The sequence below is a fragment of the Anomaloglossus baeobatrachus genome, chromosome 5 (assembly GCF_048569485.1).
Source record: "Anomaloglossus baeobatrachus isolate aAnoBae1 chromosome 5, aAnoBae1.hap1, whole genome shotgun sequence".
Taxonomy (NCBI): domain Eukaryota; kingdom Metazoa; phylum Chordata; class Amphibia; order Anura; family Aromobatidae; genus Anomaloglossus; species Anomaloglossus baeobatrachus.
Window position 1 is genome coordinate 514,156,810 of NC_134357.1, and position 16,510 is coordinate 514,173,319.

General features: G+C 47.6%; 1 protein-coding gene across 1 annotated transcript in view; it reads left to right on the forward strand.

Annotated features, from left to right (window-relative positions):
- Positions 1-16,510, forward strand: part of LOC142312863 (uncharacterized) — a 402,852-nt gene that overhangs the window by 329,462 nt on the left and 56,880 nt on the right. The window contains exon 12 of the mRNA XM_075351849.1: positions 3,136-4,268. Within this exon, the coding sequence (XP_075207964.1) occupies positions 3,136-4,268 (1,133 nt within the window). The remainder of the gene's footprint in view (positions 1-3,135; positions 4,269-16,510) is intronic.

Consider the following 16,510-nt stretch of genomic DNA (forward strand, 5'->3'; position numbering starts at 1 on the left):
AAAAGGTGTGCTTAATTATTAGGCAACTTTCTTTCCTTTGGCAAAATGGGTCAGAAGAGAGATTTGACGGGCTCTGCAAAGTCCAAAATTGTGAGATGTCTTGTGGAAAGATGCAGCAGTCTTTAAACTTTTGAAGCGTGATCACCGAATAATCAAGCGTTTCATGGCCAATAGCCAACAGGGTCGCAAGAAGCGTGTTGGGCAAAAAAGGCGCAAAATAACTGCCCATGAATTGAGGAAAATCAAGCGTGAAGCTGCCAAGATGCCATTTGCCACCAGTTTGGCCATATTTCAGAGCTGCAACGTTACTGTGGTATCAAAAAGCACAAGGTGTTCCATACTCGGGGACATGGCCAAGGTAAGGAAGGCTGAAAAACAACCACCTTTGAACAAGAAACATAAGATAAAACATCAAAACTGGGCCAAGAAATATCTTAAGACTGACTTTTCAAAAGTTTTAAGGACTGATGAAATGAGTGACTCTTGATGGGCCAGATGGATGGGCCAGAAGCTGGATCAGTAAAGGGCAGAGAGCTCTACTCCGACTCAGATGCTAGCAAGGTGGAGGTGGGTTACTGGTATGGGCTGGTATCATCAAAAACTTGTGGGACCTTTTCGGGTTGAGGATGGAGTGAAGCTACACTCCCAGACCTACTGCCAGTTTCTGGAAGACAACTTCTTCAAGCAGTGGTACAAGAAGAAGTCGGTATCATTCAAGAAATGATTTTCATGCAGGGCAATGCTCCATCACATGCATCCAACTACTCCACAGCATGGCTGGCCAGTAAAGGTCTAAAAGGTGAAAAAATAATGACATAGCCCCCTTGGTCACCTGATGTGAACCCCATAGAGAACCTGTGGTCCCTCATAAAATGTAAGATCTACAGGGAGGGAAAACAGTACACCTCTCAGAACAGTGTCTGGGAGGCTGTGGTGGCTGCTGCAAGCAATGCTGATCGTAAAGAGATCAAGCAACTGACAGAATCTATGGATGGTAGGCTGTTGAGTGTCATCATAAAGAAAGGTGGCTATATTGGTCACTCATTTTTTTTTTAGGTTTTGTTTTTGCATGTCAGAAATGTTTATTTTTAAATTTTGTGCAGTTATATTGGTTTACCTGGTGAAAATAAACAAGTGAGATGGGAATATATTTGGTTTTTATTAAGTTGCCTAATTATTCTGCACAGTAATAGTTACCTGCACAAACAGATATCCTCCTAAGATAGCCAAATAAAAAAAAAAAACCACTCCAACTTCCAAAAAATATTAAGCTTGATATTTGAGTCTTTTGAGTTGATTGAGAACATAGTTGTTGATCAATAATAAAAAAAATTCCTCTAAAATACAACTTTCCTAAGAAATTCTGCACACAGTGTAGTCCCCCTAAGGGACTATAAGGATCAGGAGTCTGATTGCTCATATCTGCTGATCACAGATCAAATCTGAGATCACAAGAAGTATAGGCTCTAATAACTAACAGACAGCACTCGGCCAGCTGTAAGAGGAAGTGAGTTATGATAGATACAGGAGTCATCACATGACCCTTTGCAACCATCGGATCCTCGTGATCACATCATGTGATTTCCGATAGCGGTGGGTGAGTGAGCGTTTACCGCGACGGGGATTTAAATCGTGCTGTCACAGTTTGACGGCGTGATTTAAGGGGTTAACAGGCACTGATGGATTGCTGATCTGCCCAAGCCTGCGAGGCACATATGTCAGCTGTTCAAATCAGTTGACATGTGCAGGAAACTTCGCCGGCTGCCCACAGCAGCCAAAGGTGATTACACCTTGATGGTTTAGGATGTACCTGTACGGCCTGCAGTCAATAGGGTTAAGCTCTACTGTTGAATTGTGAACTGTTTTTATCTTACTGAACTGAGATTTCTACCAACATTTTATGCACATGTTGCGGGCGGGGGCCGCCGCCGCTTCGGAGGCCTGCTCGGATCCGGGTTCCTGCTGTGGCTCGAGTGGTGACCGGACCCGGGCTCTCACGGCCTCCCGTCCTCACAACTGTCGGAAAGTGGGTATTTACAAGGGAGTTTGTCTTGGATGCCATCCGTGGGTTGCAGTGAGGGATGTTGGTACCGCCGCTGCCTGTTGATGGGACACCCGGGGCTGATGTAGCAGGGGCAGCAAGGTGGGATCCCCTCCATGGGTAGGGGAGGTGTAGTCCCGGGGCCCTAGGATGGAACACGGGAGTGATGGCTGCTGGAGGTGGCGCGCCGGGCTGGACCGGGGGACAATGGTGTACACCCAGTTCAATAACTTCACACAAGTCTAGTAGTAAACCAAGTTGTCATTGTCGGCTGCCTTTGGAGGGTGCATTCGGGTCCCGCACCCAGGTTGATGAGCAGTTAACCCTTCCTACTGCACTTTGTGTTTTTGTTTTTTTTTTTTTCTCTTTTGGACGACTTCGCATGGAACGGAGAAGTCCACTCCCGGTTCTATTTGTGTTGGGAGCTGTGGACTGTGAAAGCTGACCCATGGGATTTCAGTGGGTTCTTGGCGCACACCCTATCCCCCCGCATTGGGCTTCCATTTCGCTCTATCTGGGCAGTAAACTGGGACAATGTCTGGAACCTTGTCCCCGGCTGGTCAATTGGAGAGGGTTTGCAACCTTCCTCGCCCTAGGGTCCAGGCACCCCGCCTGTGCACGGCCTCTGGACCGGATTCCCGCTGTCGGTACCGGCGGGCTACAACCCTGCCCCGGTCCATTTTGGGTCTCCCGCGACCGGATCTCCATCGCCTGTGGCTCTACTCACCATCTGCCACCTAACCGGGTAGCCCAGGGACCACTACTCCTAACTACACTGCTCTCAGCTCTCCACTTCAACTTAGAACTTAACTGTTCCACAAGACTGACGTGTTCCCGCCCCTGACTCTTCAAGACCCCTAGGTGGGCGTTCTCATGCTCCTGATCCCGCCCACTGGTGTGTCCTGGTTGTCATGAGGGGGTGGTTAGGGTTTTATGGCTGTGTGGTATGCCTAAGTGTGGGTTGTGATGGTAACAAGAGGGATGTGAGCTATTTGTGACTACCTGGTTTTGCCAGGGCGTCACACACACATATGATGTAAAATTATATTTCCAGATTTTTTATTCCACAATAATGTTGGTATCTTTCTTGGCAGGTGACTGCACCAGGAGATCAGAAGGACAAAAGATATCTTCATTTTTTAACTCTGATGACTTTAATATTACACAAAATACAATTGAAGTAAAAGCGGTTTCTCCAGATATTCCTTTATCCTTTGCCAGTGAAGATCTATCATCTGATTCTTTTAAACAAGTCATATCTTCTCATTCACCTCAGACTATGAGGAAAAACAAAATTCTAAGTGCTCTTACAACAAAGACATTTTCAAGCACAGAATCCGGAAATAGTTTTTCCCTCATAAAGTCTCAAAAAAATCCTACAGAAGAGGAAATTTTTTCCTGTTCAGAATGTGGAAAGTATTTTGACAAACCAAATCTTATTAAACGGAAGAGAATTCACACACTGGAAGATCCATACTTCTGTCCAGAATGTAAGAAACCTTTGGCAAATCAATCTAATCCTATTACACATGAGCGAATTCACACAGGGAAGAAGCCATATTCATGTTCAGATTGTGGGAAATGTTTTAAGCACAAATCACACTTGGCAAAACATCAGAGAATTCACACTGGGGAGAAGCCATATTCATGTTCAAAATGTGGGAAATATTTTGCACATAAATTAAATCTTGTTGAACATCACAGAGTTCACACAGGGGAAAAGCTATATTCATGTTCAGAATGTGGGAAGTATTTTAAGCACAAATCATATCTTGCAAGACATCAGAGAATTCATACAGGAGAAAAGCCATATTCATGTTCTGAATGTGGGAAATGTTTTAACAAGAAATCAAATCTTGTTAGACATAACAGAAGTCACACAGGTGAGATGCCATATTCATGTTCTGAATGTGGTAAGTGTTTTACAAATAAATCAAGTTTTGTTACACACTATAGAACTCACACAGGGGAGAAGCCATATTCATGTACAGATTGTGAGAAATGTTTTAACCAGAAAATAACTCTTGTTAAACATCAGAGAATTCACACAGGGGAGACGCCATATTTATGTTCTGAATGTGGGAGGGGTTTTACACGTAAATCAAGTTGTGTTAGACACCAAAGAACTCACACAGGGGAGAAACCTTACTTATGTTCAGATTGTGGGAAATGTTTTAACCAGAAAACAAATCTTAGAAAACATCAGAGAATTCACAAAGGGGAGAATGTGGAAGTTGATTAGCATATGGGAGATGATTAACAGACAATTTGACCCTTGTTAGACATGAGAAGACCTATAGGGAAAAAGCTGTGATCTCAATGTCTGAACAAACTTCTTTACCTTATCAATATTATGATAATAACCATATAAACATTTCTTTATTGGCAGGAACATCTGATGTGATTCAATAGTTTAAATGAGTTTCATGCGGAGTATGCCCCAATACAGCATAATCATAATATATCATAGGTGTTGCCAATTTAAACCTACACTTCAGACACTCAGGGAACCTTTGGTTATCCATATTTGAATTTGACAATTTTTTTTGTGTAAATTGAATCGGATGTATATTGAACATTTCCAAAATTCTTTACTGTGTTCAAGTATACTAGACTATTGTGAGGTATTTATTGGTCATACTACATTCTCTTAATTACTTCTTACTGGAGCACAGGTTGGCTCATCCTATTTCTTCATTATGGCATTAAATATCCAGGATAACATTATCTTACTACTGCAATTTCTCAGTAACAAATTTTTTTTTCTCATTTTTATTTTGAGTATATTTTTATCCTTTTAAGGGGTTGTCCCACAAACAAAGTGGATTTTACTCCATAAATATTGGAATTCAAATAACACATCCAATTGTGTATATTAACAAAAATGTTCCTATGTTGAGATATTCTTATAAATGTGCCCCTATTATGTACTGTGAATGGATGTGTCCATGCAGGAATGTAGTATGATCGTACCTTGTCTCCTGGGCAGGGGAGAAAGCAAAAGAAAGTATACAGACAATACAGCATGGGATCTCAGCTGTTTCTTTGAGGCAAAATATTACTTAAAAACAGACAGAGAATTGTTTTACCTCACATAAAGAATCAGCTGTGATGTCATGCTGTCCTGTGTGTATACTCTCCATTTGCCTCTTCCCCTGCCCTGGAGATGTGATATGATCAGACCATGTTCCTGCACAGTCAGACACAGCTATTACACAGTACAAAGCAGGGACACACAATATTTTCTGAGATTTTTAAAATACATTTTTTGGTATCTAAATTGGATTATTTGAGAGCACAAATATTTTCAGATCTGATAATTTTATTACAAATTTTAAAGCGAAAAATTATAATAAAATACCCCCCTACCTCTCCCTTCCCCCTATCCAGAATGCTGGTGTAAGATTATCTACACAGACACCCCCTGTAGAAAAATTAGGGCTCCAGTAACATCACATATTTTATACAGAAGAATAGCGCTACCTCCTTGTTCCGTATACAATGACATATTGATCAGACAAGGTCCTTATATTTGGGCAGTTTTCTATTATTCTCAAACGCTCTTTAGATCAACAAAATCAGTGACTCCAAAGACCTCGTCTTGTACTAACAATTTCTTTGTCGCTCCATTGGGAGACCCAGACAATTGGGGTGTATAGCTATTGCCTCTGGAGGCCACACAAAGTATTACACTTAAAAGTGTAAGGCCCCTCCCCTTCTGGCTATACACCCCCAGTGGGATCACTGGCTCACCAGTTTTGTGCTTTGTGCGAAGGAGGCAACACATCCACGCATAGCTCCACTTTTTAGTCAGCAGCAGCTGCTGACTATGTCGGATGGAAGAAAAGAGGACACATATAGTGTCCCCAGCATGCTCCCTTCTCACCCCACTGTATGTCGGAGGTGTTTGTAAGGTTGAGGTACCCATTGCGGGTACGGCGGCAGGAGCCCACATGCTGATTCCTTCCCCATCCCTTTTTACAGGGCTCTGGGTGAAGTGGGATTTACCGGTCTCCAGGCACTGAGACCGTGCTCCATCTACAGCCCCTGGAGAAGATGCTGGATGGAGCGGAGTACATCAGGGACATGGCCCTGCTTCCTCAAGGTACTCTGTGTCCCCGTGCATTTGGCGCTCACACCGCAGCATGCTGGGTGTTGTAGTGCGCCGGGGGACATCAGCGCTGCGGCGCCTGTGCCATGGCCTCATTCAGCTTTGCTGAAGCAGGCTCACTTATGGGAATTGGTCGCGCCGGCCGCTGGGACTGCGGCGCGGCTGGCACTTGTAGTGCGCCGGGGACTTCAGCGCGGCCTGCGCTTTTACGGCGGCCGCGCTGATAACTAGAGTCCCCGGCTTTTGCGGCCTGCTTCCGTTCGTTCCCGCCCCCAGACCTGCCAGTCAGGAGAGGGGCGGGACGCTGGCCACTTCCAGGAATCGGTCGCGCCGGCCGCTGGCAGCGGCGCGGCTGGCACTTGTGGTGCGCCGGGGACTTCAGCGCGGCCCGCGCTTTTACGGCGGCCGCGCTGATAACTAGAGTCCCCGGCTTTTGCGGCCTGCTTCCGTTTGTTCCCGCCCCCAGACCTGCCAGTCAGGAGAGGGGCGGGACGCTGGCCACTTCTATGAATCGGTCGCGCCGGCCGCTGGAACTGCGGCGCGGCTGGCACTTGTGGTGCGCCGGGGACTTCAGCGCGGCCCGCGCTTTTACGGCGGCCGCGCTGTTAACTCGAGTCCCCGGCTTCTGGGCCTAGTCTCCCTTCGTTACCGCCCACAGCCCTGACAGTCAGGGTAGGGGCGTGACGCTGCATAGAGCAGAGCTGAGAGCTGGAGTATGTTTTGCATACTCCACCCCTCTCACTGTGTGCACTGTGAATCCGGATTCCCGCACTTTCTCAGGCACGCCCACGGCTTCCTTCTCTACAAGGACACCGGCAGCCATTAGTGTCAGTTTCTGTACGATACAGAGACAAGTGTGGAAGACCCTGGCATTCTGATAGTCACACAATCGCTGTAACAGGCGTTAAGCAGCACCTGTGGTGCTAACCCCACTAGTGCAGAAGTGCACTTATAGATATGCTTGTACTATATACATTGCACTGTTTGGTCGCACGTTGTATATACCCTCCTGGATTATGCGGAGGAGTTATCAGCATATTCTCTGTGTAAAACAAAGGTGCAGAACCACATGTTTTTCTATACAGCTGGTACAGCATGTACGGCTATACGGCCGGCAGGTACATAGACTCCCATTGTATGCACTAATGGCCAGGGGATGAGGACGGTGTCTGCAGTATTTACTGACAGTTTTTCTGAGACTATGGCTATGATACTAGAAGCCTAGCAGTCCGGACATGTCTCTCACAATATGGGCACTGTTGAATCATTGATCCATGGCCCCCCTCAGTGTGAATAACTAACAGCTCCGGGAATGTCACACGCATCCCAGAGTCACGGCTCTGCACGGACGTCAGTCCCAGACAGCCTAAGTGGGCTCGCTATGAGCGGCCTCGGTTTCATCAGGGTCCTAACAGAAGGACTCGCTGGTAATGAGGCGGAAGTAGCGGCTCAGGATTCTGATCCTGAGACCGCTCTCAATCTGGATACACCTGATTGTGACGCCATAGTAAATAATCTTATAGCGTCCATCTATAGAATGTGGGTTATTTCTCACAGCTCCTCCAGTGGAGGAGTCAGCTTCACGTATTTTTCTGGACCACTCTGCCTTCAGAGAGGCAGTCCAGGAACACCACGCTTATCCAGATATGCGCTTCTCCAAACGGCTTAGGATACACGTTATCCCTGTCCCCTGACTTGGTCAAGGACTGGACCCAATGTCCCGAGCGGCATCCTCCAATCTCCAGGCTTGTAGCTAGATCCATAGTTGCAGTGGGAGATGGAACTGCAAACTCAAAGATGCCACTGACAGACAGATGGATCTCTGGTCGAAAGCCATCTATGAGGCTGTCGGCGCACCGTTGGCTCCGGCATTCTCTCCCTTGGGGCACTCCAAGCTATTTCAGCTTGTCTTACACAGATTGACACGGTTACACGTACATCTGTGCCGCAGGTGGCATCCTTAACCTCTCAAATGTCTGCATTTGTTTCTTACGCGATTCAGGTTGTCTTGGACTCTGCGAACCGTGCGGCGGTAGCCTCCGCTACTCCGTGTTTTTAAGCAGAGCCTGGTCTGCTCGTTAAGTGAATGGAAGGCAGATTCTGCTTCCAAAAAAGGTTGCCTAACCAGTTGCCTTTTTCTGCTGACCGACTGTTTGGTGAGCGTTGGATGTAACCATCAAACAGTCCAGGGGTAAGGATTCATCCTTTCCTCAGCCCGGACACAACAAACCCCAACAGAGCAAGAGGCAGTAGGGGTTTTCGGCCTTTTCGAGGCTCGGGCAGGTCCCTTTTTTCCTCGTCCAATGTGGACTCAAAAGGATCAGAGGAGCTAAGATTCTTAGCGGGCTCAGTCTCGCCCAAAAAAGCGACAGTCTGAAAACCCGCTTCCAAGGCGGCTTCCTCATGACTTGCGGCCTCGGTCGGTAGCAGGCTCTCCCGCCTTGGCGATATTTAGCTGCCATAGGTCAATGACCATTGAGTGTGAGACATTCTGTCTCACGGGTACAGGATAGAGCTCACTTCTCGTCCTCCAACTCGATTCTTCAGAATTTCTCCACCTCCCGGCCGGGCCGCTGCTCTTCTGCAAACAGGGTGCACTCTATAGGCAGAAAGAGTGATGACCCCCGTTCCTCTTCAGGAACAAGGTCACGGTTTTTACCCCAAATTCTTTGCGGTACCTATAACAACGGGCCGTTCCGTCCCGTTCTGGATCTAAAAATGCTCAGCAAGCTCGTGGACACCAGGCGGTTCCGGATGGAATCCCTCCGCCATGTCATCGCCTCAAGGTCCCAAGGATATTTCCTAGCATCATTAGGCATCAAGGATGCTTATCCACACGTGCCGATTGATCCAGAGCACTAGCGTTTCTACGCTTCGTTATAGGAGACGAACACCCTCTGTTCGTAGCTCTACCTTCCGGCTAGCGACAGTCCAACTGGTCTTCGCCAAGGTCAGGGCAGCAGTAGTCACAGTCCTGCACTCTCAGGGTCACTCTGTGGTCCCGTATTTAGACGATCTACTTGTCAAGGCACTCTCTTAGGAAACATGCCAACACTGCCCGAACGTTGCGCTGGAGACTCTCTAGAGTTTTGGGTGGATCATCAACTTTTTAAAGTCAGATCCGACCCCGACCCTATCGATAACATATCTAGGCATAGAGTTTCTTACTCTCTCAGCGATAGTGAAGCTGCCGCTAGACAAGCAGCATTCACTACGGGCTGCAAGCTCTTCTTTAAGAACCAGTCGCACACATTGAGACGCCTCATGCACTTCCTACGTAAGATGGTAGCAATGGAGGCAGTTCCTTTCGCGCAGTTTTACTGCGTCCACTACAATGGGACATTCTCCGCCAATGGGACGAGGAGTCGACGTCCCTCAACAGAGTCGTCGTTCTTTCTCAGGCGGCCAAGGAATCTCTACGGTGGTGGCTTCTTCTCACCTCTTGGTCAAAAAGAAGGTCCTTCCTATCCCCGTCCTGGGCGATAGTTACGACAGACGCGAGTCTATCAGGGTGGGGAGCAGTTTTTCTCCACTACAGCGCTCAGGGTACGTGGACTCAGCAAGAGTCCACTCTTCAGATCAATGTTCTTGAACACAGAGCAGTGTATCTTGCCCTACAATCCTTCCAACAGCGGCTGGAAAGCAAGCATATCCGACTTCAGTCGGACAGCTCCACAGCGGTGGCATACATCAACCACCAAGGAAGAACGCGCAACCGGCAAGCCTTCCAGGAAGTCCGGCAGGTTCTGATGTGGGTGGAAGACACGGCATCCACCATATCCACAATTCACATCCCAAGTGTGGAAACTAGGAAGCTGACTTCCTAAGTCGCTGAGGTGTGGCCGAAAGAGTATGGTCTCCTCACCCGGACGGGTTTCAGGAGATCTGGCGCCGCTGACAGAGGCCGGACGTCGATCTAATGGCGTCACGGCACAACAACAATGTGCCAGCTTCATGGCACGGTTTCACAGTCATCGAGCTCTGGCGGCAAACGCCTTAGTTCAGCATTGGTCGCAGTTCCAGCTACCTTAGGTGCCACCTCTGGCATTGTTGCCCAGAGTACTGCGCTAGATCAAGACCGACTGCGGCCGCGCCATCCTCGTCGCTACAAATTGGCCGAGGATGTTGTGGTACTCGGTTCTGTGGTGCCTCACGGTAGGCTAACCGGGGGCACTACCAGACCAATCAGACTGGCTGTCTCAAGGGCCATTCTTCCATTTGAATTCTACGGCCCTCAACCGGATGGTGTGGCATTGAGTCCTGGAACCTAGTGTCGTCAGGATTACCTCAGGACGTGGTTGCCACCATGAGACAGGCTAGCATACCAACGTCCGCCAAGATTGACCACAGGACGTGGAAGATGTTCTTATCTCGGTGCTCGGCGCAGGGTGTTTCTCCCTGGCCGGTTGCATCGTCTATGTTTCCTTCCTTCCTGCAATCTAGGTAGGAAAATGGGTTGTCGCTCAGTTCCCTTTAGGGACAAGTCTCAGCGCTATCTGTATTTTTTCAGAAACGACGACTTCCTCAGGTACGCACGTTCCTACGGGGAGTTTGTCTTCTCAGCACTCCGTACAAGCGGCCGTTAGAGCCCTGAGATCTGAACAAGGTTCTAATTGCTCTCCAGATGCCGCCTTTCGAGCCTTTGAAGGATGTCTCCCTTCCCGTTTTTCACGGGAAGTGGCCTTCTAGTAACGGTCTCGTCTCTTAGGAGAGTTTCCGAGCTAGCAACGCTCTCATACAAACTCCCTTCCTGGTCCTTCACCAGGACAGGGTAGTTCTGCGTCCGGTTCCGGAATTTCTCCCTAAGGTGGTATCCCATTTTCATATCAATCAGGATATCACCTCACCTTCTTTGTGTCCTCGTCCAGTCCATCAATTTCAGAAAGATTTGCATCTGTTGGTTCTGGTGAGAGCACTCAGGTTCTACTTCCCGCATGGCGCTCCTGCGCCACCCGGATGCACTCTTTGTCCTTGTCGCTGGTCGGCGTAAACAGTCGCAAGCTTCCAGATCCACCCTTGCTCGAGGAACCAATTCTTGAAACCTACAGTTCTACTGGGCTTCTGGTTCTCTCAAGGCCGAAGGCCCATTCTACCAGAGCCGTGGGTGCATCCTGGGCATTACGGCACCAGGCTACGGCTCAGCAGGTGTGTCAGGCACCCACCTGGTCGAGTCTACTTACTTTTACCAAGCATTATCAGATGCATACCTACGCTTCGGCAGACGCCAGCCTAGGTAGATAAGTCATTCAGGCGGCGGTTGGCCACCTGTAGGAGAGGGCCGTTTGACGGCCCTATCATGAGGTATTCTTTTACCCACCCAGGGATTGCTTTTGGACATCCCAATTGTCTGGGTCTCCCAATGGAGCGACAAAGAAGAAGGGAATTTTGTTTACTTACCGTAAATTCCTTTTCTTCTAGCTCCAATTGGGAGACCCAGCACCCGCCCTGTTTTCTCGGGGTTTTTCTGTTTTTTCGGGTACACATGTTGTTCATGTGGTATGGTTCAGTTCTCCGATGTTTCCTCGGATTGAATTGGTCTTTAAACCAGTTATTGGCTTTCCTCCTTCTTGCTTTGGCACTAAAACTGGTGAGCCAGTGATCCCACTGGGGGTGTATAGCCAGAAGGGGAGGGGCCTTACACTTTTAAGTGTAATACTTTGTGTGGCCTCCAGAGGCAATAGCTATACACCCCAATTGTCTGGGTCTCCCAATTGGAGCTAGAAGAAAAGGAATTTACGGTAAGTAAACAAAATTCCCTTCTTTGGAAAAGTATCCGGCCACGGAGCCCAGATTTTTTTTTTTTGCTTTTATTTTTCTAATTGTCTCTAGTGTTTCTTTTAGAATAAATCCCTTTTCTCATCCAGTCCTGTAGTAATGATTTGTCTAAATAAATCTAAATAGATTAATATGTGTAAAAAAACCAATAAACGTCCTTTCGCAATTTTACTGTGTGTCCAGTGTCATTTCTTTTACAAACAATACTTGGGGTCTCTGACTAAAGCTGCCAAGTGTGATTTTATTTACAGTTGTAGGTAGCACCACTCCACACCGTCCACCACCTTATGCAGCATCAATGAGATTATGGCCCTTCCGCCGTAGTTATCTAATTGGATCTGAAGGTTTTGGAGATGCCTAGTATTTATAGAGGTAGGTTTTTCAGGCATAAATACTGTTTTGTACTGATTAATAGCAGATAATATTCAATCTACTTGATAATACTTTTCCCGTTATCTAGAAATCTGCTGTCAAAAGCGAGAGAGGCCAGTATATACCTGGTAAGAGGACATATTTCCCGGGCTTTGTCAGGACCACAACCATGGTGTTCTGCTCTGAAAATGGCAAAGATTCCCTAAACAGATATTTTTCTTTAATAATTCCAGTAGTTTGTTACTCCATAAGCTCTTTCAGTGGCCATAGACCATATAGCCCCTATTTTTACAAATTTCGAGGTCTCTTGATTCTGTAGATCCTTTCCAGATTGGACTGATGGAGAAATAAGATGATTTAATTCACTATTTCCAATATTTTAGGATTAAAAAATGTCTCAATGTTGTTCAAAATAGATGCTGTATCATATATACATACACATATGGGGTGTGTGTGTGTGTGTGTGTGTGTTTTACCACTGAGTGCTATGCATGCCTTTCCATTTGAAAATGTTTTTCCCTGCACCTTGGGACGATCAGCTGAGCACCATCTGGAATCCACTCTCCATCACAGCCTGCTTTAGGAATGGTGGGTTCACTCTTCTGCTATACTACTGAGGTTGCGTTATTCTTCTTCTATATACTATGTATATCTTATATAACATATATAATGTTATATAATATATACATAGTATATAGAAGAAAAATAACGCAACCTCCGCAGTATAGCAGAAGAGTGAACCCACCATTCCTTAGGCGGGCTGTAATGAAGAGTAGATTCCAGATGGTGCTCAGCTGATAGTCCCAAGGTGCAGGGAAAACCATTTTCAAATAGAAACAAATCCGTAGCACTCGGTGGTAAAAAAAAAACATCCTTCATTTGATATAGGTAAAAGTGTCACCAAAGAGACTATCGTATTGAGGGAAAGAGGACATAATGTGCAGGGGTGCAAAAAACTAAAGGCGACGGCCGTTTCGCGCTTGTGTGCGCTTCTACAGGTCTGAATACGGAGTGACCTGTTCATGTGTATTAAATACCTTTTTTTGCTTTTTCTTTACTCCACATGTCACCTCCCATGAAATCAAACAAACAAAATTCTGTGCATAAAAAAACTTGATACAAGTTAAAAACAAACTTATTGCAAATAATTAAAAGGACTGCCTTATCCAGAATTTAGAGAAAAGCTGACATTTTTGTCATTAAGGTCGAGTGGCCCTTGTGCCCATGATCCACTTGGCTTCTCTCAAAGAGGATTAACGAACAGGATTTTGCTATATGAGGTAAAGACAGTGCTATGAAGGCACAAGGATGCTGAATGAAGGCATACTTGTAGAAAGATCCGATGCTTGGTTTATTAAGTATCTTTAATCAAAGTTGTAGAACTGCAATGTACTTTGATATGTGCATCATGGGTGGACCTTTGTGGGTCGGGTCCTCGCACTTATTCCTCTTCCTTTGGTGTCCTATCTTGCCCCCTTTTCTGTATTTGATTATAAAGCTGCGCCGCCATTGCTGCTGTTAGCAATGCGTGCGCATTGCCACAATACTCAGGTCTTTATTAAAATGGCAATGAGTCTGTGCATGTGAGTACTGTTATACCACCCACCACTATAATGAACACACTGCGGTGAACACTGAGGAGCATTGGCGCGTGCACAGATATAAAAAAAATAAAAATCTGTGCACACGACAATGCTTCTCATAGTTGCTCTGCTGTACCCTGCCAAAAAAATCAAGGTATCATCAATATAGCAGAGCCAGCAGTGCACATGGGAGCTGTCACTGTACCCTTGTCACCAAAAAGCAGCCTCTCCCAGTAACCCAGAAAGAGGGTGGCGTACGAAGGTGTGCAGGCCGTGCCCATCACATTACCGTGCCGCTGGAGATAGAAGATAATAATTAACACATAACACCTACAAAGGCTTCCTAAGCATTTTAAATGGTCCCTTAGTCTTGTTCAGTAGGCTACGGAATCATGTGGAAAACTGCTGACTTAACAGATGTCCAGAAGGCAGTCATTGACACACTCCACGAGGAGAGTTAAGGCTACTTTACACGCTGCAACATCGCTAGCAATCGCACCTGCCCCCATCATTTGTGTGTCATGGGTAAATCGTTGCCCGTGGTGAACAATATCGCTAGGATGCGTCAAAAGGACTTGCCTTCCTAGCAATGTCGCTGTGGCCGGCGAACAACCTCTTTTTTAAAGGGGCTGTTCATGCGGCGTCACAGCGACGTCAATCAGCAGACCGCCAATAGAAGAGGAGGGGCAGAGAGCATCCGCATTCACGTCACTCCCACCTTATTGCCGGAGGACGCAGGTACATTGTTGTTCGTCGTTCCCAGGGTGTCGCACGTGTGCTGCCTCAGGAACGATGAACAACCTGCGTCCAGTACGAGCAACGATATTTTGAAAATGAACGACGTGTTGACGATCCACGATTTGGGGAGTATTTCTGATCGTTAGCGGTCGCTCGTAGGTGTCACACGCAACGACGTTGCTAACAATGCCGGATGTGTGTCACAAATTCCGTGACCCCGACGGCATATCGTTAGATACGTCGTTGCGTTTAAAGCGGCCTTTAGCTATAAAAGGCTAAAGAAGCTGGCTCTTCAGAGTGCTGTATCCAAGCATATTAATGGAAAGTTGAGTGGAAGGAAAAGGTGCACAAGCAACCAGGATATGTGTAGCCTTGATAAGATTGTTAAGAAAACGCCATTCAAAAATTTGGGCGAGATTCAAATGCAGTGGTCTGCTGCTGGAGTCAGTGCTTCAAGAGCCACCACACAGATGTATCCAGGACACGGGTTACAAGTGTCGCATTCGTTGTGTCAAGCCACTTGTAAGGGGGTGCAGGGCTCAGCTCATCCCAGACCTGCAAGCCGGTTAAATACTGTATTCCAGGGATCCCCAACTCCAGTCCTCGAGGGCCGCCAACAGTGCATGTTTTCAGGATTTCCTTAGCATTGCATGGGTGTTTGAATCATCAACTGTGCAGGTGATGAAATGATCACATGTGCAATACTAAGGAAATCCTGAAAACATGCACTGTTGGCGGCCCTCGAGGACTGGAATTGGGGACCCATGCTGTATTTTATTCATGTATAATGTGTGTGCCATTGGTAAACGGCCACTAGGTGGCCACGGTGTGCTCAGCCACCTCCCCAGTACTTGCTAGGCACAATGTACACAAATAGGGAGAACACACAGTGGGAGACAGGAGTGTCCCTATGGTAGTGCAGTGACCCACACCTGCAGCAGGTGTGTGGAAGAAGACCCCAAATACTTGTACTAATTTAGACCCTATGAATCAGATCCTGGGGTCGGACACGTGGGCCCCTGGTTAGTTGGGTTGACCGAACCACGTCCCAAAAGGGTGAAGTCCAGACAGCCTGGATGGTAGCCACCCCCTGGCATATACCCAAAGAACCCCCTTACAAGGCTGAAAGTCAGTGGGCTTCATAGAGGGAGTAGGTCCGGATGAATTGGGACAGAAAAGAGCCATCCCCAGGGACCCAGTCACTGCTTATAGCTAATCCCTGTGGGCAGGAGACAGACCCCTGAAGAGTTATATGAATCTGCCCAACAGAATGAAGATGAGTGAGGGGATGAGGGGTTCGGAGACCCAAGTACCAGGGAAGTGGCTGGCTGGCAAAGTGAGTGCAACTCCGGTTGTGAATAGCTAAGACAGCCATGGATCCCCCCTTGGGGAGGAGGGGCGACATGACCAAGGGGGAGTTAGGGAGTGATGGGGTTAATAGGGACAGTTTGCTTGGCAGGCCTAATATGGCATTAAGGGGTGGTTTTAGCTTGGGAGGAAGAGGAGGAGTAGGGAAAGGGTTAGTCTGGGAGAGGAGGGGGTTACCTCTTCTTCTTCCGGACGCCAAGAGATCAGCAGCACGAGTCACCATGGCTGATCTCCAGGAACTTCAGCGCCTGATTACAGCAGCCATTGCAGCGCACGGGCCCCTGGCAGTGCAGACCCACATCAGGGCTGCCGGGGTTAACCCGTCGGCGCTTGCCTCTCGCTCCCCCAGCCGTGGTGTGCGCCAGTCGCGGCCCCCCCTCAGGTATTCCCCGGGGCACTGCCCACGCGGCTGCCCGGTTTGGCGGCCGTGGTGGGGGGGGTGCCGCGGCGGCGCCCCCCGGATGTCGGATGGAAGAAGATGTCAGTGGCGAGGATGAGGAGGTCATGCTGTCGGAAGAGTCG